This window comes from Epinephelus lanceolatus, chromosome 3 (genome assembly GCF_041903045.1).
Source record: "Epinephelus lanceolatus isolate andai-2023 chromosome 3, ASM4190304v1, whole genome shotgun sequence".
NCBI classification, from domain to species: Eukaryota; Metazoa; Chordata; class Actinopteri; order Perciformes; family Serranidae; genus Epinephelus; species Epinephelus lanceolatus.
The window spans coordinates 8,953,997-8,976,353 of record NC_135736.1 but is presented as its reverse complement, the minus strand read 5'-3'; the positions used below and the strand labels follow the sequence as shown (position 1 = coordinate 8,976,353).

The following is a 22,357-nucleotide window of genomic DNA, read 5'->3' as shown; positions in this document are numbered from 1 at the left end:
ACTTACTTTGTGCAGACCCCCTCCTTTTTTTCTATGTGTGTGTGTGTGCGTGTGCGTGTGCATGTGTGTACACTAATGACAGCAATCAGAATTTCCTTTAGGTGATGAGGTGAGAGTTTTGCACTGACCCTTTTAATACCTCTGCATCTGTGTGTGTATGTGTGTGTGGAGGTGTAAGTGTAGGCGTGTGTTTGTGCTCACTGACCTCTTAAACACCCCTGTGCTCGTCAACACACAACACAACCACTGGACTGTGACCTGCCAAATAAGAGCTTACCCACTACACTACACACACATCTTTCTCTCTCTCTCTTTACACTTCAGACACATTTTTAAGCCGTCTTTTCTTTTTCAACGCCCCTCTCTCCCCCCTCACACATCACACCTGTAGTTTTTTTTTTTCACCCAATCATACATGCTATCCCCACACCCCTCTTCCCCCTCTTGGCCGCTCTCTGTCTTATTATAATGGTGTCTAATGTGTCCATGTATCCATGTAGATGGGGGCCAGGCAGCAGCAGCGGCAGAGAAGAAGGGGTCTGCCGTGGTAATTGGCCATGATGAAGTTTGGCCAGTGGGGTGACAGGCCCGCTAAGGAAGATGGATCATTCTCATTCGGCCCCGTAAATGTTGTCAATTCCACCACTCATACAGCGCCATCAGCCCTCATCAAAGAGGAGGGACGCAGCTGTGGAGGGGCTGGGGTTTGAGGGGTGGTGGAGGTGGTGGTAGCAGAGGTGGTGGGGGGAGTTTTACAGGGCAGGATAGAGGGTTACAAGAAAAGGTGGCAGGGGGAGCTGGACCTGGGGCAGGAAGTCAGAAGGAGTGAGAGAATGTAGTTTCCAGTTATAAAGGAGGGCCGAGATAGTATAGAGCTGACTGAGAGAAACGGGGTCATGCAAGACATGAGGACAGATTGGAGCTGTTGAATAAATTAATGGAGGAGAGAAAATAATTTGGAAAGAAACAAAGAAAGCAAGAGAGCTAAAAATGCAGCTGTGTGGTATAAAAGTTGAGGTTTGAGACATCAGTCTGTAAAGTTGCAAGAAAGTGCACAAATGCTGTTGGATTACTTTGTAACCTTATCAGCATAATTGTACTCTTTATGTCATGAATACTGGGAAAATTCCACTGTTGTAAACTCCTTGTTAAATACTGTGCAGTGTTTTGGCGTTTATAAACCTTCACTTGCCCCATCTGTCATATTTATTAAAGGTCTTGTGTGAAGGATTTAGTGGCATCTAGTGGTGAGGTTGCAAACTGCAATCAACTGAAACTTCTCCCATGTAGGAGAACTAAGGTGGCCAATGTGAAAACCATAATGGCCCTATCAAGAGCCAGTGTTTGGTTTGACCGTTCTGGGCTACCATAGAAACAACATGGTGGACTCCATGGATGAAGACGCGGTTAATATGCAGATATGCTGACAGCTCATTCTATGGGAACAAAAACACAACAATTCCTAGTTTCAGGTGACTGTATACTAATGAAAGCATAGTTATTAATATTATATTTCATTTCAGCCAATATATACCTATAGATTAGCTACTGTTGTTTGATTTCAGTTCTGCACAGAGGCCAGGAATGGATGATCTGCATCATTTGTAGATTTTCATTTCAGACACCAAAGCATAAAATCCATAAACAATATGAACAGTATAAAAAACAAACTGTAAAAAATACCTGCTGTGTTGAACAAAGTACGCTAGGCAACGTTTGGTTCCAAGATGTACAATACAACAACAGACAACTTTACAACTTTTTTCCCTCAGCATTTCCAAATGGTGTTACTGTTGGCGCAGCTGTCTCAAAGACAACCAGATCGCTTTCTGTTTTCCTCAGAGCCTTGCAACTACATCATTTTCCACAATTACTTTGGCTGTTCCATCATCCGCCATTTCTGCTACTGGGGATAGTAACTGCTAGGAACCTACGTTAATACTCTTTAGGAACTGGGGATAGCTGCCGATAGCTATCAGGGAAAACAAAAGCGCTATCCTCTTCCTGTTTTGGTTTGACAATGGTTGATGCACCTCCTTTGTGCCGAGCCTTTACTTCATAATGATAAGTTAAAACATTTGCCTATTTCCACTTTAACAACAAAAAAGGTGCTAAACTAACAAGTCACATCCTAATGATGGAAAATGACAACATATTTGACTACTCCTTCAACATTACAGCATGTGGCTACCACTGTTGTTTCCTCTCTCTCTCATCCACTCACTCACTTACACACAGCAGGTTGGTCCACTGACTCAGATCTGGGAAGGTAATGGTTGGGTCCAAATTTCACATCAATAACAGATGAGCCCTAATCGGCCCTCTGACACACACACACACACACACACACACACACACACACACACAGCCTGGCCCTGTTGGCTTGAACCATTTGCATAATAGTATTTCCCTTTTCCTCCATTCCCCAAATAGCTCCCGATTTCTCCATCTCTCTCTCTCTCTCTCTCCCTCCCTCTTTCTCTCTATCTCTCTCTCTTGCGCCACATTGTCTTGTGTACTCCTGATGGAAAAAAGGCTTGACTATAAACAAATACAATTCCCTCAGAGGCCCACAAACTGAGACAGGGATTGTGGGGAAGGAATTCATCTGCCCTCAAACTGAGCGTGGCAGCAGTGGGGAGGATATTCATTTCCTGACGAGCCAGATAGACCTCAACTCTGGGGAGAGGCTATAAAAGTTTATACATTTTGAACGACAAATTGGGCTAACATTTCTAATCCATGAATGATTTATCAACCTGGATTTACTGATTTAATTGTTTCTGATGAAATATTGTTGTATTGATGTGCAATGCCTTTGCTGTTGTGTGCCTTTATTAAGAGCCGTAAAAGCGGTGTTTCCTGCAGCTTTTTAGCTACCAAATGTGGGTGTTTTTTAGCGACCCATGGCTGTTTTTTCAGTGGGGATTGTGGCACTAAAACTAGGTATTTTAAGGCAAAACGTGTTCTTTTACTAACCATAACCAGGGGGTTTTGTGCCTAAACCAAGTGATGTAGTGGTAGCTATTGAAGCGGGTGTATTACTAAGTGGATGGATAGGTTTCTGAGGAGAAAGTGGGTATATTCTGCTATAAATTTCAACAGCTTTTTGGCTGATAGGTGGGTATACTGTAAACTGGCAGAAAAGAGGTGGATATACCCTGTATACCTGTGTATACCCTCCACTACACCACTGCCAAAACCTTAGCAAACATTAACAACAACGTCAACATATCCACTACGTGCAAATGCAGTGTTTCGGTACTCTGAAGAAACATACAATGCCAACTTTTCTTTTGACAATTGGGTTGCCATCCTTTAGGGGAGATTACTGTTGACCTCTCTGCTTCTTTTTAAGCTTTTTGAATGGCGAGAATGACATTTACTTTCTCTTTTTCTTTGTCTGTCCCAGTGCAGGCACACTGGTTGGTGCTGGGGTGGGCATTTGGACCCAGGGCAGCATGGATGGGTGGGGGCTCCATCAGCCCTGCTGATTTATCACCTGGGTAATAGGAAGTGATTGAAGGGAAATTCAAATGAACTCTCTCTGACAGGCACACATGCAGACACACATACAAGCACGCACACACAAATTAATAGTGGGGCTTAATAGACTACAGGGAGAGAGGGGGAACAAGAGGCGGAGAGGGAGATGAGATAAAAGGATGGCTTGTTAGGGAAGAAAGATAAAGAAAAAGGTCTGAGACAAACAGGATAGAAGAGTTAACTATTGGCGACAGATAAAATAAGATTTGCTTGTGAGGAACGTGAGCAATTTTATTTTTTATCTATTCAAGTGGGATGACGGGGGAAGAAATAATGAATGAGGCTCGTGTTTCAGTGCAAGAAAGCGAAAAGATAATGAGGGGGTTGAAATAACCGCTGAAATTACAGTATATTAGTATACCATTATAATATACTGTTGGTACCTGAAATTGAGCCACTTGCACCTCTGTTACTCTCCTGCCTGCTTGTGCTCCATCCTTTTCTTTTTCTTCTCACAAATACACACACATACACACAAATACACTAACACTCACGTCAAAGGCACCCTCACACCCTGCAGCAGCACCACCAGCGACAGCAGGGCCAAGTGGCATCTTTAAGGAATGTCAGTCAGAACACAGCGTGACCCTCCTTGACCATAACCTCACCAGCACTGTCTCACACACACACACACACACACACACCTCAGCCCACATACCACAGAGGCTGAGCTGTAGCTGTCAGTGTGTCAGTGTTAAGGGTATGACTGTCAATCATTCCCTCTGGGAATGCAGGCTTGAAAAAAGGGGGGTGGTCGACTAGACAGGATGAGAGAAGGAAGTGGAGGTAGAGAGAAAGTGTATGTGTGCGTGTGTGTGCACCTCTTTGTAATCACAATGCAGCATCCCAAAGCCAGTTTGACCCCAGGGCGACCCCCACTTTAAAGCCCCCATCCCCGACCCAGTGGCTTGACCGGGCTCAGAGAGGACACTGACCTATGAATCATGGGTATTATAGTCTTGAGTCGTAGTCTATAGAGCTACTAGAGCCAATCCCTGTCGACCTCTCGCCCTGTGCCACTCAACGCCCCATGTTGGTCAGAGGGAAATGAATGGGCTAAAAAGCAAAACTCTGCCCTCAAGGTCTAAGGCTGTAGCCTATATGTGACTCCATATACTTCTACTCCTTTAGAGTGTGTTTGTCCTCTTGCCCTTGACTTTGACTGAATAAATAAACCTGAAGTAGGGATGTCTTTAAAGGTTGTGGAAACAAAAGTGTCATTTTGAGACATTGGCAAAATATTCCTGTAATAATGACCGGAGGGCTGCAGATTAGAGGACATCTGAGAAAAGGAAGAGAGAATACAAATGCTAGCTTGTTGTCATTTTGTTATTCGGCGTTCTACTTACACCTGTCTATTTCACTCAGATTTACATTATCTTACTGCGGGGAAAGGGCGGGAGGTCAATTTAGATGCAACATTAAGACACAAAGACAAACCCTTTCTCGCTTGTGTTTTTCTCTCACAGGCAAACAACACACACATATGCAGCACATTCCCAAGATGCGTGCAGACGGCTTCTTTGCCATCCCTGAGCAGTAGGAAGTGAGGTCATAATGAGAGCTGGGTCAATATGCTCATTAACCCCTGCAGTGTATGTGGATTATAGGAACATCAATAGGCCTGACTGGGTCTCAGTGCAGCCATCACAATGTCTATCAGACCACAGAAGCTCACAGCGGTCTGTCAGACTGACAGAGAAACACGACTTGATGCTGACATTTGCAGATCAAAAAAAAAAAAAAAGAACATTAAGGAAGCAGAAGAAAAAATCTATCAGGATGAATGCAATGATTTTGCATAGTTTCAGAAATATAATTAGGCATATGTAAATTAGATTTTTATTATGCAATCTGACTGCATTTCTTCAGGATTGACATGGCATGGCAAGGCATAGCAGGCAGGACAGGCTGTTAGCTAAAAGCAGAGACAAGCATTTCATCTGGCACCAAAGATCAAAGATATGGCACAAAGAACTAAAGTTTGTCAAGACTGGTTGTTTATCTGTTAGTTGTCTTAATTAATTTACGTTTCCCAATAACCTTGAGGCCACAGGTCAATAAAAATTAAACATACACAACATATTTGTACCAGATTTGTTGGTACACCATGGATGCAGCTAGTATTTACAATATAGGAACAGCCACAAGAAATCACATCCTTTACGCCGAGGGGGAAAACAAAGCATTGCTACCAGGCAGGTTGCGTGACTTTCTGCATGTCAAATAAACTTGAAAATCCAGAATTTAAGGGTATTTTTCAACCTGAACCCTGTTTTCCAATGTTTTGTGTCTGAAGTACTAATGGGCACAATATTTCTTTGAAACTGGTCCAGTATTGAACGAAAGCAACAGCAAGGCTGTAGTGTAAAGACTTTGCACGGTAAATTTACATCCATTAAAAGTGCTTGTTTTTGCCACTGACAGGCTAAGATTGTTATGACAAGTGTCTGACAACATTATTGAAAGGACCCTACAAAGATAAAGCTTTTTTATGAAGAATAAGCCCCTTTTTGTTTGTCCAGAAACAGCCCCAAAATGGATATCGTCAAACACACCAGACTCCATTTAAATAAACAATAATATTATCATTGTAAAACACACTTATTCAAAGACAACAGAAAAAAAAAATCACAGAAACCATCTTGGTCTGCCATTCCAGTGTTTCAACAATGAGCAACTCTGGTTTGGTTGAAATAAAACCCTAATTCACCCAGTTAGATGTGAAAATAAGTTGATTTTACACAAATTAAAACTACTGTTTACTTAAATGGAGTTTGGAGTGTTTGGTAATGGCAATTTTGAGGCTGTTTCTAGTTAAACAAAAAGGATCCAACGCTTTATCCAAACTTTCAAGGACCTGCTGTTCGTGAGGTTGCAAATTCTTCCGTGATAATGTTGTAGCACATTGTCAAAACATAGGGTAATGGCACTTAGTAACATCAGCGCTGCTATATTGTCTCGAAAGGTGCATGGAATTCATAAAATATGCTAGTCTATTACATCATAGTATTAATAGCTGTATGTTGCTAATATTATGGTGAGTTTAATCAAACACATCTATGGTAAATGTAATAGTATCTGTTATGTGAGGTGAAAAACTGCGCTTTCCCAGAAGTTTCAGGCTGGTGTAGGACTGTTCTTCCCCCTCGCCGATAGGTATCATGAATAAACTGAAAATTTACCTGCCACAAACAAATGACAATAACTTGGGAATAAAATCACTATAAAAGTATTGGCAACGTTAGCGACGTAAGCATGTGAAATCAGCTTTTTTACTTATCAAACCCAAAATAGGGGGTTTGGGATGGAAAAGCAAACTGGATGGGTGCACAGCTAAACAGCATCTGCGGTGGTGCCGTGGCAATGTAGGAGTGGTTCCACACAAGAAAAAGGAATGAGTGACCCTGAAGGTGTACACTACTAAATTCAGTGGCCAGCTTTTAGTCTATAGTGGCCACAGCCATCACTGGCCACCCCTTCACCTCACCTCTGCCTCTGTCAGGCTCCTTCATCTGTTTTTAATGGAAGGTTTTCTCCTGCATTAATCGTTCATTAGAGCACCCTAAAGTTTTTTTGACCTTCAAACTATTCCCAAACTCAGCCTCAGCCCAGAGCCTGCATGGTGCCACGCCCTTACCTTGCCAGAGTCAGGGCTCACATAGAGGTCAGAGCTGGATTGGATTGGACAGGGTTGCTGTCTGTCAAACAGGCGGTCCAATACCTCGATCTGCTGTGGCGAGAACAGCTCCCCTCTCATCTGCTTCCTGAGGAAGTCCCGCCCACTGTGGCCGTGCCCGTTGGCCAGTGGTGACTCCTGCAAACCTACACAGAGAACGACAGGAGAAGGAAGTGAGGTCAGAAGGGTTGTAAATGGAGGACATTTAATGGAAGAATAAGAGAGTGAAAGGTTTGTGAGTCTGGTGTGTTTAACAGAGGGAGAAACCAGACAGATGATTCAGACGATGATAGAGGAATAAAGGGAGGCGTGGGTTGATGAAAATAAATCACTGAGGGAGAGGAGGAGAGAGAAGTTTGAGCAAAGTATGGACTCAAATAAACCGCAGTGAGCTGATTTAGGACTGAGTGACTTCATAGATTGTGGAGACTCAGAGAAAACGCTATACAAATGCAATCCATTACCAAGCATACGCTGTCTCTCATTCTTGATCTCTCAAAAGTACACTCTCGCCTCTCACATATACACACTTCTCTGTTCCTCTTGTCGTATCACCCATACACACACAGAGACACACAAATATATATTGCTGTGGTATCAGTATTAGACTGTGAGCTCTCGTATCCTGCAGTTATTGCAAGGCTGAGGGACTGAACGAGACAATTATAAGAACTCTGAAGAGTCGCAGCCCACAAATGATTAGAAAAGAGAGAACCAGAGAAAAAGATAAAGAGAAAAAGGGGATGAGGGTGAAAATCCCCCGCTATAGAGCCAATTCATTGCTCCAAACCGCTCTTGAGAGCCTATTTTAGTCCTGGGGGTCACTGTGTGTGTATGTGTGTGTGTGTGTGTGTGTGTGTGTGTGTGTGTGTGTCCAGTGGCAGGGGGAGTGATATGACAGACAGGTGGAGAGGGGGAAGGGGCTTCAAATATATATTTTTTTCCATTTGGACAAAGAATACAGATCCATTTGCGCCAGACTGTGATCCAAAGAAAAACCAAAGAGTGATGTAAAAAGACAGAAAGAAAGAAAGTGAGCGCAGGTTTTAGGGCATTTTACCACATTCAACATTAAAGGATAATTTCAGATTATTACAAGTTGGGTCTTGTTTACACCTGGAATTAGAATGCGTCTCCACATGTGTCTTGAGTGACCACTTGTGATCTGATCTCACTCTCCTGCTCTATGTGCCAATACATCATTTCCATCTGCAAAGACCAAACACGTTGTTGTTTTTAACTGGCAGCTTTAACAGGCACTTCCTGTGCCTAGTCTGCCAGAAATTAAAAGAGAAAAAGAAATTTGCAAAGACCTTGGCATGTGGGCAAAATCAAAACAATATGTGATTTTTTTTTCTTAACCCAAGATGTTTAATGAACTCATAATATATCTCTATGGTCTGAAATATTAAGACAAGCTGTTGGCGTGTGAATGAGTATGTTTTTTTTTTTTTGCCTACAAAGAGCATGTCAGGTGAGTAGGCGGTCCTTCCCTGTGGCCCAGGACACATTAGTGTCTGAAAGAATGTGGTCAAATGCAGCCCAGACTACCTTCGAATGTGGTCTTAGCAATCAGATCTCAAGACCCAGTCAGTACGCATTGGGTGCATTCATACCTGTCCTAAGACCTGCCTACCTGTGATTCAATCAAAATCAATGTTAATACCAGGTGTGAACAGGGTCTTATGCTTTCCCTACCCTTAAAGAAGTATTCCACCAAATAAGCCATTGGACACGATGGACAGTTTTAAAAATAGAAGACCAAAATCACAGCAGAACCAGAAAGATCGTCTAGTGACCTCTCTTCTCTCTAACCCCCCAATTTTTTTTAATTTTCATAAGTGTAGTGTTAGGCAATAGATTTTATGCAACTCCCTATGGAGTCCATCCATCCATAACACGCTTATCCTCTTGAGGGTTGTGAGGGAGCTGGAGCCTATCCCAGCTGACACTGGGCGAGCGGCAGGGTACACCCAGGACAGGATGCCAGACTATCACAGAGCTAACACAACCATTCACACTCACCTTTACACCTATGGGCAATTTAGAGTCACCAATTAACCTACAAAAATCCTGTCCAGTGTATCTCTTGTAAAATCAAACTAGCCTACCACAACAGCTTAAAGTCAATGGTTCAGCATTTCAACAAGCATATAGTCTATGCATCCAGTCCACAGGGCAGACCCAACACAAGGTAACATTAACATTAGCATTTAACATAAATGGCTTATTATTAGGGGTGTAAATCACTAGTTTAATCATGATGTAATATATCGGTTCTTTGGCCAATGATACAGTATTTGCCAATATCATGTAGCCTGCCACAATATGATTCAGATTAGATGTGATTCAGGAGCCTGCAATTGATATGAGATGATATTATATGCCAATTTAACACAATCAATTACTGAACTAACTACCACCCCTTTCTTTTTTGCCTTTGGCCACAAAAGATAAAAAAGAAAAACACACATAAATAATGTAAATAACTGTTACCACTTAAGCGCAATAAAGTTTACTTTAAACTGAATTTATGGGGCGTCGGTGCTTAGTGGTAGAGCAGGCGCCCCATGTACAAGGCTGTTGCCGCAGCTGCCCGGGTTCGACTCCAGCCTGTGGCCCTCTGCTGCATGTCACAAATCAAATCTTTAAACTGAATTTATGTAGATGATACTCAGATCTATTTAAGCTGTGAGCCAACAAATAACTATCAAAGCATGACAAACCTGCTAAGTTGCCTTCATGACATTCATAAGTGGATGTCACAAAACTTCACAGTCTTGGTTCTCTGTCCCACTCAATAACTTCACATTGCAGAAATCTTGGTGTCATTTTTGATCAAACCCTCTGTTTAGACAAACATGTAAATTCAGTAGTTCAATCCAGCTTCCACCATCTCAGAAATATCTTGAGAATCTGATCATTCCTTTGCAACAAACATCTGGAAACTATTATCCATGCATTCATAACCATTTGTTTAGATTATTGCAATTCCTTGCTCTCTGGCATCAGAAAAAAAATGTCATGCTTCCAGCTCATTCAAAACTCTGCTGCCAGAATCTTGACTCGGCCTAGAAAACTTGACCACATCACACCAATCCTAGCTTTCTGGTTACCTGTTGCTTTTACAATTGATTTTAAGATTTTATTGATTACTTACAAAGCCCTGAGAGGCCTTGCTCCAAGTTATATAACAGATTTTTTTATTGCCTTATGTTTCTTCTCGCATTAGCCTTATCCTCATCATCTTTCTCTTGGCTGTTTGTCATCATCTGCCTGCTGCTGTTTGACCTTGACACTGAATTGTAAAATAAAGCCATAAACTAAAGAGGATTACATGGATCGTCATTTTCACTTTGCATCAATGATATTGGATTATTAATCAGTAAATCAGTATATTGATATCTGGATCAATTGATTGTTACAACCCTACCAATTATGTCAGTTTTCAGCCAGCTCTGTGTCGTTGCAATGTGAGCAGTAACATTAAATATAGATGAGCAATGCTCAGCCTCCCTTCAGGCTGTCTCTCCCGAGCTGCAAGTAGCATGGGAGGCAGCAAAGCACCATTAACCTGCACAAAATGCCCACATTCCAGTGACACAGCGCTGGCTGAAAATCGTCAGTGTTTGCCTTTAAAACAACGGAAATGAATTTGGTAGCTAGTTAAGCTTTCACAAATATCCTGCAAGATTTTTTTTTTCTAGCTTCATTTTATTGGTCAGGTTAACTCGTATTGCAGCGGTGCCTGGATAGTGTGACGTGTGTGGTTGTGCTGCTGCCATGGTCCTGCCAGATGCCTCCTGCTGCTGCTGTAATCATTAGTCATACTTCTATTGTTATTATACACACATGATTATTGTCACACATGTATACTATCAGATATTAATATATTATTATTAATTATAATATTATTACTTTCATTAATGTTGTTGTAAGCTACTGTCATTACCGTCTGTCCTGCATCTCTCTCTGTCTCTGTCTCTCTCTCTTTCTGTCTCATTGTGTCATACGGATTACTGTTAATTTATTATGCTGATCTGTTCTGTACGACATCTATTGCTCGTCTGTCCGTCCTGGAAGAGGGATCCTTCCTCAGTTGCTCTTCCTGAGGTTTCTACCATTTTTTTCCCCGTTAAAGGGTTTTTTGGGGGAGTTTTTCCTTATCCGCTGCGAGGGTCATCAGGACAGAGGGATGTCGTATGCTGTAAAGCCCTCTGAGGCAAATTGTGATTTGTGATATTGGGCTTTATAAATAAAATTGATTGATTGATTGAATTGAGTAAAATGGTACTAACAATGGGACATAACCTCAGAAAATAAAATGCTGCAGTCAATTTGTGAAAGCCTGTGCCTAATTCATGTCATTATTATGATTGTTGACAAAGATGCAGAAAATACCCCCCAAAAAGCAAAATATCAGGTTACAGATGCAAGTAGCAGTTGGAGCTTAAAAAAAATTAAAGGAAACCAATTTGTTATTCATTTAAGAGACCTGTCATCTCCACTCCTTTGTATATTTACTCTTGCCCTTTAATAAAACAAAGGTATTTCTTATCCGATTACTTGACCGATCAACACATTCTCACTCCCAACTCATCAAATATGGTTGCCTTGTCAGTGGCCCTACATCAAAATATGATGCGCAAAGTACCCCCACTGCATCAGTTTCGGACTTTCAGGGATGGCATATCAATTCATGCTTGTTACATGCATTGTGTCTTTTCAAAATAAACTTCTGTTTTCACAGGAAAGCTTTAAGTTTTTAGGCAACAAAAGCAGGTGGTTAGGTTTAGAAAAACATTATGGCTTGGTTTATAATAAGTATGCTTGTTACTAACATAATATAACGTCACGTGATGTGTCACATGACATATGTCATTTGCACACATGCTAGCACGCCACATTATTATCAAAATAAACCAAGGGACTTTTGGTTTCACACGAGAAACAAACAGCGGGCTCCTGGGTGAAAGTCTGGAGTTTGTTTGACTGAGTTTGTTTTACCTCTGACTTTCTTGCTTTTTATGCTATGGTAGTTACTTGGAACATCAAAAAATGCCATCACCCAGTCTCATACTCATCTCATACTTTTGCTAAAGCATGCCTCTGTGCATGAGTGTCTGACCCTGAGGGCCATTGACCAAGGATCGGTATTTGACAAGAAGAGAGCAAGATCAGTTGGATTAATCGATAGCTATATCGGTAGAATACCCAATTACTAAAATAATTGAGCACTGCAGTAGTCTTTACCTATTGTTCCCACATCTTAGCAAATACCATGCTGTGTGCAATGTTAATATTACCAACATGCCAATAAGACTCAAGAATTGTCCTTTAAATTGTCGATTAGCATATTAAACCACACACTAATCTGCGGTTCCACAGCTGCGTAATACCATTAAAACTGGCTGCAAGCTATATTTTCCCAGATTGAGTGTAAGCCTCTTGGAGTTGATGTCGTTGGCACAAGAAGTGTTTTTCAGTTCACCTCGAAGACTTCTAGTAAACCTCAGATCATGAGACAGTATCTAGCTGCTAACAAAAACCACTCACACTCGCACAGTCCTGCATAACTCACAAAACCTCGCTATACCTTTTCAGTACACAAAACCTCTTTCACCCACTCTCCCACAAACACACTGCTTGATCATAATCTCTCTTTCTCGACTATAGTCACAAACACACACACACTCATATACAGATGCTGGGAGCAGTGTGAGTGTATGGTCCAGGTCTCTGGTGACAGACCAATCAGGAGGGAGATAAAGCCGGTATGATGCTTTAGCCTGGTAACCCACGGCGACCCATTTAATCCCACCGGCCAGTCCCCATGATGGAATTCAATTGATCAATCATGTAGCTCTGATGGCACCATTTCAGCCAGCTTATTGCTTTTTGCTTTCTCTCTGCCGCACACATACACACAAACACACACACATACACACACCTGAATACACACTGAAAGACTGACCCAAGTCTGTCATGAAGGAGCACTCACAAAGGACAGACAGAGAACGAAGGACACAACAGAACCTACTGTAATCAAGCAGTAAGAACAAAGCTTTTACTTATGATAATCAATAATGTCCATTCATCTGTATGAATATGTGTGTGTGTGTGTGTGTGTGTGTGTGTGTGTGTGTGTGTGTGTGTTGTGGATGTGGTAGTGGGTGGGTAGCTTGATATCCGGCTGGTCTCATTGTATCCTTGGATGGGTAAAGAAACTCATTGCCGTGACGGGTTAAATCCTATTCACTGTCGGATACACACACACTCACACCCTCACACACACACACACACACACACACACACACACAAACACACTCACAGCTGCCTCTATCTCTGTGAGTCAGTCTCAGAAGGGAAGCGCTTCTCTTCCCTCTTTTTCAGAGCAGAACAAAACAAACAATGAGCCCTTATTGTTCTCTCCTCTCTGCCTTTTTCCTCTCTCTTCCGCCTTCTCCGTCTCCCTCTTTTACTCTCTCTCTCTCTCTCTCTCTCTCTCTCTCTCTCTCTCTCTCTCTCGGTTCTCCCTCTCTCCATCACCGTCCGTCTCCCTCTGACTCGGCCTGCCGTTACCATTTTTTCAAGAACCCAGGAACAGTTGAATTATTAAATCCAAATACCTTGGTGAGTTAGATGGGTTGTCACCTGTTAGTGTGTTTCACTGCATATATGTGTGTGTGTGTGTGTGTGTGTGTATGTGTGTGTGCATCTGTCTGTCTGTCTGCAGGGGGTAGGACACCACTAGTGTGCATCTTTTTGCACTTGACATAGATTATCATACTGATAGGACAAGGGTCGTAAGTCTGACCTCTTCAGCCCCAGCCTGTGCAAGCTTGCTTGTGTGCGTGCGTGTATGTGTGTGAATGTGTGTGCGTGCCCCATCTAAACTCCAGAGATCAAAGTTTTTGGGGGAGCGGGAGGCACTGAGAGGAACTCAGGGTGAAGGGCGGAGCACCCCTCCCTCCAGTCCTCCATCCTCCATCTTTTGCTTACTCCCAGCGCCTTTTATCCGGTAAGCTGCTGCATGTCACAGTGGATGCACAAGAGGGTGAGAGGTCATCTTGGCATTTGGGGTAAATATTTCAAGCAAAAGAGACCTTTTTATGTATACCTGATACCTGATTTTCCTTCAAACGCACTGAGAATACTTTTCATTTCCCTGTCTTAACAGGCCTATCTGTCCTGACTCTATATATCCAAGCTGCACGCACACACGCACACATGCACACACGCACACACACACACACACACACACACACACACACACACACAGCTTCTGTGTTTAAGAGAATAGGTTAAGATACAATAGTCCCCTTTTGGCCCCACAAGTCAAGTTCTTCCATTCACTCCCATTCATCTACATTCTGCCCCCGCTCACCCCCCACTTCCCCTCGCTTTGGCTGGGGGCACAGGTCACCACAGGGCTTTACCCCCACACACTCCTCCTGCCAACACACACACATGCACAGACACAGAAACACACATGCCATGATCCCGCCTTCCTGTGTTCCCATCACTGACACAGCTGCCATTTCCATGCTCATAAGTTACAGCAGAAATGGAAGGTTTCTTGCATTCATGTTCATGCATACTGTAATTGTACAATTTTATATCACAGTAACAAAAACACTTCTAAAGCTTGCTTGAGAGCACTCAGTGCAAAGCTTCGTTCAAAATGCAAAGATATAAATTATTAACCTGATTGGATTAGCAGTGTTTACTCCACTTTAAGTCCGTAAGAGGAAACAGGTGCACCTCTCCTGCACTGAATTTAAGTGGTGAGGCCTGCCTCTAAATAGCCTTTTTTCACAGCAGACATTTTTTCTTACCACAGAAACACCAGTAGAGATCAGGTTGCAAAAATAACACTAATGAAAGCTCAGTCACATTCAAGTTCAGCCATCGTTAACATTATTAATTACACCTGTACCTTCCCTGCCACAGGATGACATGTCAAAATGTCATGAAAAAGGTGGCAATCGAAAGCAAAAGAATCACTTCATATCTTGATCTTTTTGGTGAATTTTATTTTCAACCAATGGATTGACAAATAACAAGGCTTCATGCAGAAACATGCCAGTCCATTACCAATAAAATTCACCAAAAAGAACAAGACATGAGGTCATTCTTTTGCCTTTGAGTATCACCATATTTGGTTTAAGGGACAACAAATACATTGCTTTTCATCAGGCTATTAAATGCAAGAGTGAAGGGTTTTTTTTTTCTTTCAAAATTTGGGGGCCTATATTAAGTGGGGAATCTGGGGTCCACTGGGGGCATCAAACACTTCATTTCCTGCATTCTGGGAAACATTGCATGCACTAATTTGTGCTTTTCCTGCTTTTTTGGAAATGTCATGGTACTTCCTGCATAGTTGTTTCATCTTCTTTCATGGCAGATTCCAACCATGGCTCGTGAGGTTGCACACTGCCACCACCTTCTTTACTGAAGGTATTGTTGCAACTATGAGCCGCGTTCTAGCAGTAGTCAGAATAAAAGTTCTTCATTGCTTTTATGTTTCATTGGGATGGGACAAGTGAACGTATTCTGAATTTTGAGGGGAACATACCCCACCGCCAAAATCTCCACTATGATTAAATGCTTTGCTTTATACGTGGAAAGTCCAGGTTTTAACCTTGTCCGATGCACAGAGGTACGTAAAAGACACTGTAACTGTCTCATTACAGCATATGGAACATAGTCACCTATACTGACAGATAGATATTAACAACACACTCAACATGAGAAAGCTGTGTGATAGCTGGCCTTGTGTGTGTGTGACTTGCGTATGCTTATGTCTTTTTCCTTCTGTGTACAAATGTTCCTACCGACAAGCATATGGGTGTGAGTGTGTGCAAGAAGCTTGCATTATTGTGTATTTGTGTATGTGTTTGTCTGTCCATGTCAGTGCATGCTGTTCCCCCCTGTCGCCCCTTGCTGTGTGTGTGTGTCATTATCCAGCGGGGGCTGCTCTAATGGAAGCTGTGATTAGCAATGCTGTTAATTAGACCACAGAGCCAACCGCGCAGACCTCTGCCACAGAAACACTGCAGATAAAACGCACAAGCGAAACGTGACGCCGAGCAACACAATGCTTTGTGGATGCTTCGATGGAAACGTGAATGAAACAGTATTTTTGATAGGAACTGTGAATCGCAGGGTCCAGTCATAATAAAACAAGAGACAGAGACGTGTTTGGCATGGTGCAGCACGTCATGCACATAAAGAACAAAGTGAAACAATAATGCTGCTAATTAGATAACAGAGCTTCGACTTCAACTGCAGATTCAACCACAGAGTCTTTGCCACAGACATCAGAGCTCAGTGTGGGATACATTTGTGTAATTATACATGCCTCTGATGATATTATTCTTGTCAATGAAATATGGCTTCATAAGAAAAGTGGACCACGAATACATTTTGAATTGTTATAGCTGGAAAAGCACTAACAACACAAACCATGGCTCCGTGTCAGTAAACCAGCAGGCACAACACCAGGGCTGTGGAACAAGAACACCTAAAGGACACTGAGCCATCATAATGTTATTAAGTTACACCTGTGCTTTGCATCAAAACTTAATCACCAGCAAAATTGTATATTGTACATTTCTGCAAACCACACATACTTTACATTTATACATCATAATGTAGCAGACACATTTAAACTATGTTTCAACAATGTTGAGGTTAACATGTGATTTGGTTTAGGGACAAAAACCACTTAAAAAAAAGATTTTGTTGGCACTGTCCTGGCAGGAAATGCGGCATCATCGCTGTAAAAATGTACAATGCCAATATTTTCTTCTATAAAAAGTAAAAATGAAAAATAAAATTATGGAAATCACAAGACTACTGCATCTCTTCAGTGGACTCAATGATACACTGGTTTTTCCAAAACAGCCAAGCATTAAAACTTTTCCAATATTTTGAGTTTTTATGTAATTTCTGGCATTTCCACTATTTTTTCTCTCTCACACATCACAAATTCAAAATTAGTAAGGGACATAAAACTCGGTAAAAAATGGAAAAACAGACTCTGTGCACTAGACTATGCTCCCATAAATACTGAATGAACACCGACATTTCAAGCTTCATGCTCTTCTTGGTCTGATGGAGAGTGTGAAGCTTGAAACATCACCTCAGTGGTAATTCAATCAAATATTTTTGGGAGCATTGTCTAGTGTGCAGACTCTGTTTTTCCAGATTTTGCATGATCTAAAACCTAGTGTTCATAGTCTGAATGTGCTTGCTTTTGTAAAGTTTTAACACAAAACAAGTTAAACATTGATCCAAGGTGTGTGCAAACTACCAGCTACCCTTGTGTGCTGAGAGTAAAGGTCTCTAGAACAAACGTCATCATGGCCTCTGCCAATGAGGTTTTGTTTTCTTTTTGGTTTGGTTGTCTGTTTGTCAGCAGGATTATGGAAAAACTACAGGCCGATGTTCATAAAACTTCATGGAGGGGTGTAGCATAGTCCAAGGAAGAACCCTTTTTTTTATGTGAACATGAATTTTATCTGAATCACGGGACAGATACACAAATTATTTTTCACTTTTGTTAACATAGGGTATTTGGCCTTGTCGGAGGTCTGCGCCCTGTAAATGCCTGTGTTGTTATTCATCTGTACTCTGTACAGTGTGTGTGTGTGTGTGTGTGTGTGTGTGGGTGAGTTGGGGTGGGGGTTGTGTGTCAGATCTTAAGTCTTTGTGCTCTGCTGATGGGTGAGTGGGCTGTATCCGAGCATATCCGAACGCTCAAGGTGCACCTGGGATTCATCCTGGAACCCGCTGGAATGTTTTGGAAATTCATCAGCAGTGGGAAAAGAACCCCATACTGTATCTGTGTGTGGTGTGTGTGTTTGTGTGTGGGCATCCGAGTGTTTGAGACAGAGAGCGAGAAATAGCCCCCAGTGGCGTTCTGTCACCCCCCCTCGCTCCGACATCTGGTCCTGTCTCATTTACCGTAGGAGACTGTCTGTGTGATGGCTTTTTAATGCCACTGACGCTGACACACACACACACACACACACACACACACACACACACACACACAAACATGCACACACACAAACATACCGTATACATACAGTAAATGTGAGAACCCCCTTATGTGCACACACACACAGATCACACCTCCATTAACATGCATACAACATTGATCCAGTATGACAGCGTATATGATCAATAGTGCATGCATAAACCGACTTCTCAGGTAGCTCTCTGGTGAAGCACCGTTAGAAAACAAATAGGGGTTTCTGAATGAAGATGTTTGGTTTAGAACTCCCATATTGCACCTGCACACACACACACACACACACATACACACACACACACACACACACACACATCTGCCATTGATCCGAGTTCTTTCCATCTGGGCTCTCTCCATGTTGGAAAGGAAAAGGAAGGGGACCAGAGGCTGCCTACTTTGTTTATTTATGTTGTATATGTGCACTTGAAAAAATGCCCTTCCCACAAAAAAAAAAAAAAAATACAGTGACGCAGGTGAGATAAACAACACTCAACCACACACACACAAAGACAGATTATTTTGCTCACCTTCGTCCCTCTTCCTCTTGCCCACGTCCGCAGCTGAGCTGATACCCAGAATGCCACTGATGGAGTACGAGGAGCCGGCTGAGTCGCTGGTCACTGCTGACACTTGTGTGGCCGCTACGGATGTCGCTGCAGACAGACCACATGACAAAACAATGATGTACTGAGAAATATGAGCAAGGGAGGAGAATAATGACTTATATCTAAGCCTCTGATAACATCTGCATCATTTGTTCCGCCTTACAGTATATTCATCTCAACAGAAAAGAAATTATTTTAAAGCTTTTGTAATCAATTATGAGAGTCAGTATGATTCTCAAAATGAAACCACACTGTAAAAAAATGTACTGCAGCTCAGATAAACTAGGTCAGCTTTTGTGAAAGTGTATCTCAAGGAATCCATTTTGGATTTTATGTAGAAAGGGAGAAATACACATGTGGCCACTACTACTATGAAGCAACTTTCCCTCTTCTCATTTCTTAGTTTGTACATCCTTGATTTCTTTCCCTGCCCCCTCTCCTCCCACCTAGGATGCAAGCAGAGGAAACAAGAAAGAGACATGACGAGTTGAGGCAACAGGCTGTTTTAAAGTGAAGTCAATTAAATATGCACAGCTGCATCATCAGCTGTGTTCACATCAGTCACACCTCTTTTATAGATCACAGTCGCCAAAAAGACTTTTGCAAAGGATACAGCTGTGCATCCTCACTCAGCTCCTCGAGCAACTTTCCTCTTTCCACGAAATGCATTTTAGGAATTGAGACATCCTTCAAGATGGCGCATTAATATCTATTTCTGGGTCACAGGCAGGAGGATGGAGGAGAGAGGAGATGAGGAAGCACAAAATACAGAAGAGAGAAGAGCCCCTTGTTTAGGGCACATTAAGTGTTCTTCATATGAAATATTTAAAAGCATATTAAAGACTGGTTTCACTATATGATATTTAATAGACAAATAAATCGCACTGCATGACACCGAGTCACACAGAACCTTGTAGCTGTTATTCTTATCATACAAATATACATATACATTTAATAACGTGCTATGACTTAAATCATTTGTAGAAGTATCTTAAGTACACTGTGAAAGAGGATTTTGGAGGATGGTAAAAAGTCAGACTGGGTTTGGGCCAAAAATGTGTGCTGATTGGCTGGGTCAGGTAGGACTCAGGCTATGGGGGGTAAAGAAATGTGATTAATTTTTTTGAAATAAAGAAATAATATTAAAAAAGCAAGCAGTCTGCACGTTAATTACTTGTTTATTATTTATTTGAAATGTAAATCCAAAACATGTTATAGATATATATGATTGATTGATCACAGAGTGGAGAGTCGGTGATCTACCTGATCTGGTCCATTTTCAGCTGGAGACACGTGTGACATGTGCGGCCACACTGTTAGTGTGTCTCAGTCGTTAGAAGTCAACATGTGCTTTTTGGGGGATGGGGTATGGTTAGGTTCAGGCTCCATATTTTATGTGATATCTCAGACGTGCTGGGTTCGGGTTGGCTTGGTTCAGGTTGAGACCTCTAGGTTGGTTGGCTGCAGAGCTACACAGCTAATTTTCAGACCTTTCAAGGTCACAGAACAAATGTGGCACCAAACTGTCATTTGTATTGTTAGTTATAATGGCAAAAGTAAGTGAACATTGCTACTGATGAATTGCTTAAAAAAGTTGTTTTACTGCATAACATGACTTTTTTTTTCTGGATTTTAATCTTGCATTTGCTTCTAGTTGGAAAATTCCAGAAAATATTATGCCAGAGAAGTGCGGCAGAGAGTAAAAAGTGTGCTAACTGTCCCCAGTCTCCACTAATGTTGAATCATATGCTACTACAATGAAGATTTGGGAGCCATTTTAAACCAGCATTTATGGTTTCTATTACACGTCTTCATTCAGTTATTTATGGTACCTTTACAATCAAAGATACAGAACCAAAAACTATCAATGAAATCCTACTTTTTCTTATAGATAGATGCACTTTAATCCTCTAAAACTTTTACTCAGCCACACAGACCAAATTGAGGCTTTTTAAAAAAAAAAAAAGCCACAAAGGAAGGTCTGTCTGTGTTTTGCCCCTCGTTGTCTCTCCCTCTAATCTTCCCCCTGGAGGAGACAAGTTCCTCGCTGGGCGACACAGCGACATACTTGTCACCGCTTCAGTGACAAACACACACACACACACACACACACATTCTGCAACCTCCTGACACACACACACACAAACACACGCACACACTGAAACATACAGTCACTCATTCCTTGGTCCCTTATCTGTGCCCCTGTAAGCGGACATGGGGTTGAGTGACAGTATGGCATCCCAGGAGGGACAGAAAGGTGTGGAGACAGACATCCTAATCCTCTCTCCCAGCAGACCCCCCAAACACAGAAAGACGAGACCAAAAAGGGAATAAAAAAAAAAAGAAACGATAAACCCGAGGATCAAGGTCCCTTCCAGCCGTTACTCCTTCCGCTAACGACAAGCAGAGTATAATGAATGCATATCCCTCCTTTTCCCATCACTTGATTTAGCACTTCAATTATCTGATTTTCCTTTCTCTTTCTTTTCACTCCTTTTTTTATCAGAACGTAACGCTTTTATTCTGCAAATCCAAATGTTCAATTTTCCGCCTGGGAGTGGGACCCATTTATCTGTGTAATCTGTAAGCGTGCGTGTGTGGGTGTGGGTGTATCTAGGTGTGTGTGCGTGTGTGTGCTGCTAAATGTGTGTAAAAGGCAGGAGACAGGGAGCGGTGTGTGAAATTAATTTAGATTAATAGACAATGTGTGATTATGAAGATATGAGAGACACCGAAACACAATCCACTGCAGGGCAAAGTGAGGAGGAGAGAGGGAGAGAGAGACGGAGGCTCTCATATTTATTTGTTCTCTGAGATATTCATCGAGTAAAAAGGAAATAATGTTTCAGTCATAGCTGTAATAGATATATTGCTTCAGTCTGTAACATGATTAGAAACTACAAATGAACAGTGAAACCATGTTAATCCGAAGGAGAAGAGTCAAGGGTCTTTGGATGAAGGATATTAATTTCATTCATCCAAGAACAGATGAATAGATACTAAGAATCAGATGTAAGGGTGCAATCTACTTTGTGTTAGCAAGAACCAAACATGGTCGAATTAACCCACAAATGGGCCAAAATCAGCTGTGTATGATCCAGGGCTGTAATCACCTGTTTACCACACCTTCTCTGACCCAATCCTCCACCCACCCAGCAACTAAACTGACCCTTTTAGAGCATTTTGAAAGCTATTTTAAGGAGACAACATATAAGTGAACGCCACACAGGGAAAGAGCGCACACTGACGATATATATTGTATTTCTATTTTTGTGACATTCTTATGGCTAACACTTCACAAAAACTATCACAATTGACCACAGTTTGTGGGTCCTCAACCAGGAAATGTTGAGCATCAAACACTTAATTTTCTGCATTCTGGTGATTTTTATGCATCAATTTATAGTGTAAATGTCTTTACTTCTGTAAAAATAAAAGTCCTCTGCTACTGGGGACCCAAATGTACATTTTAAATATTGAGGGGGG

General features: G+C 41.8%; 1 protein-coding gene across 4 annotated transcripts in view; it reads right to left on the bottom strand.

Annotated features, from left to right (window-relative positions):
- pax5 (paired box 5) overlaps positions 1–22,357 on the bottom strand; it is a 68,659-nt gene that overhangs the window by 23,808 nt on the left and 22,494 nt on the right. For 2 of the 4 annotated variants that reach the window (XM_078164445.1, XM_078164447.1), the window contains exons 5-6: positions 18,794–18,919; positions 7,187–7,371 (exon numbers count right to left, since the gene is read on the bottom strand). In XM_078164445.1, the coding sequence (XP_078020571.1) occupies positions 7,187–7,371; positions 18,794–18,919 (311 nt within the window). The remainder of the gene's footprint in view (positions 1–7,186; positions 7,372–18,793; positions 18,920–22,357) is intronic. The other 2 variants (XM_078164457.1, XM_033623063.2) reach the window with 1 other exon arrangement.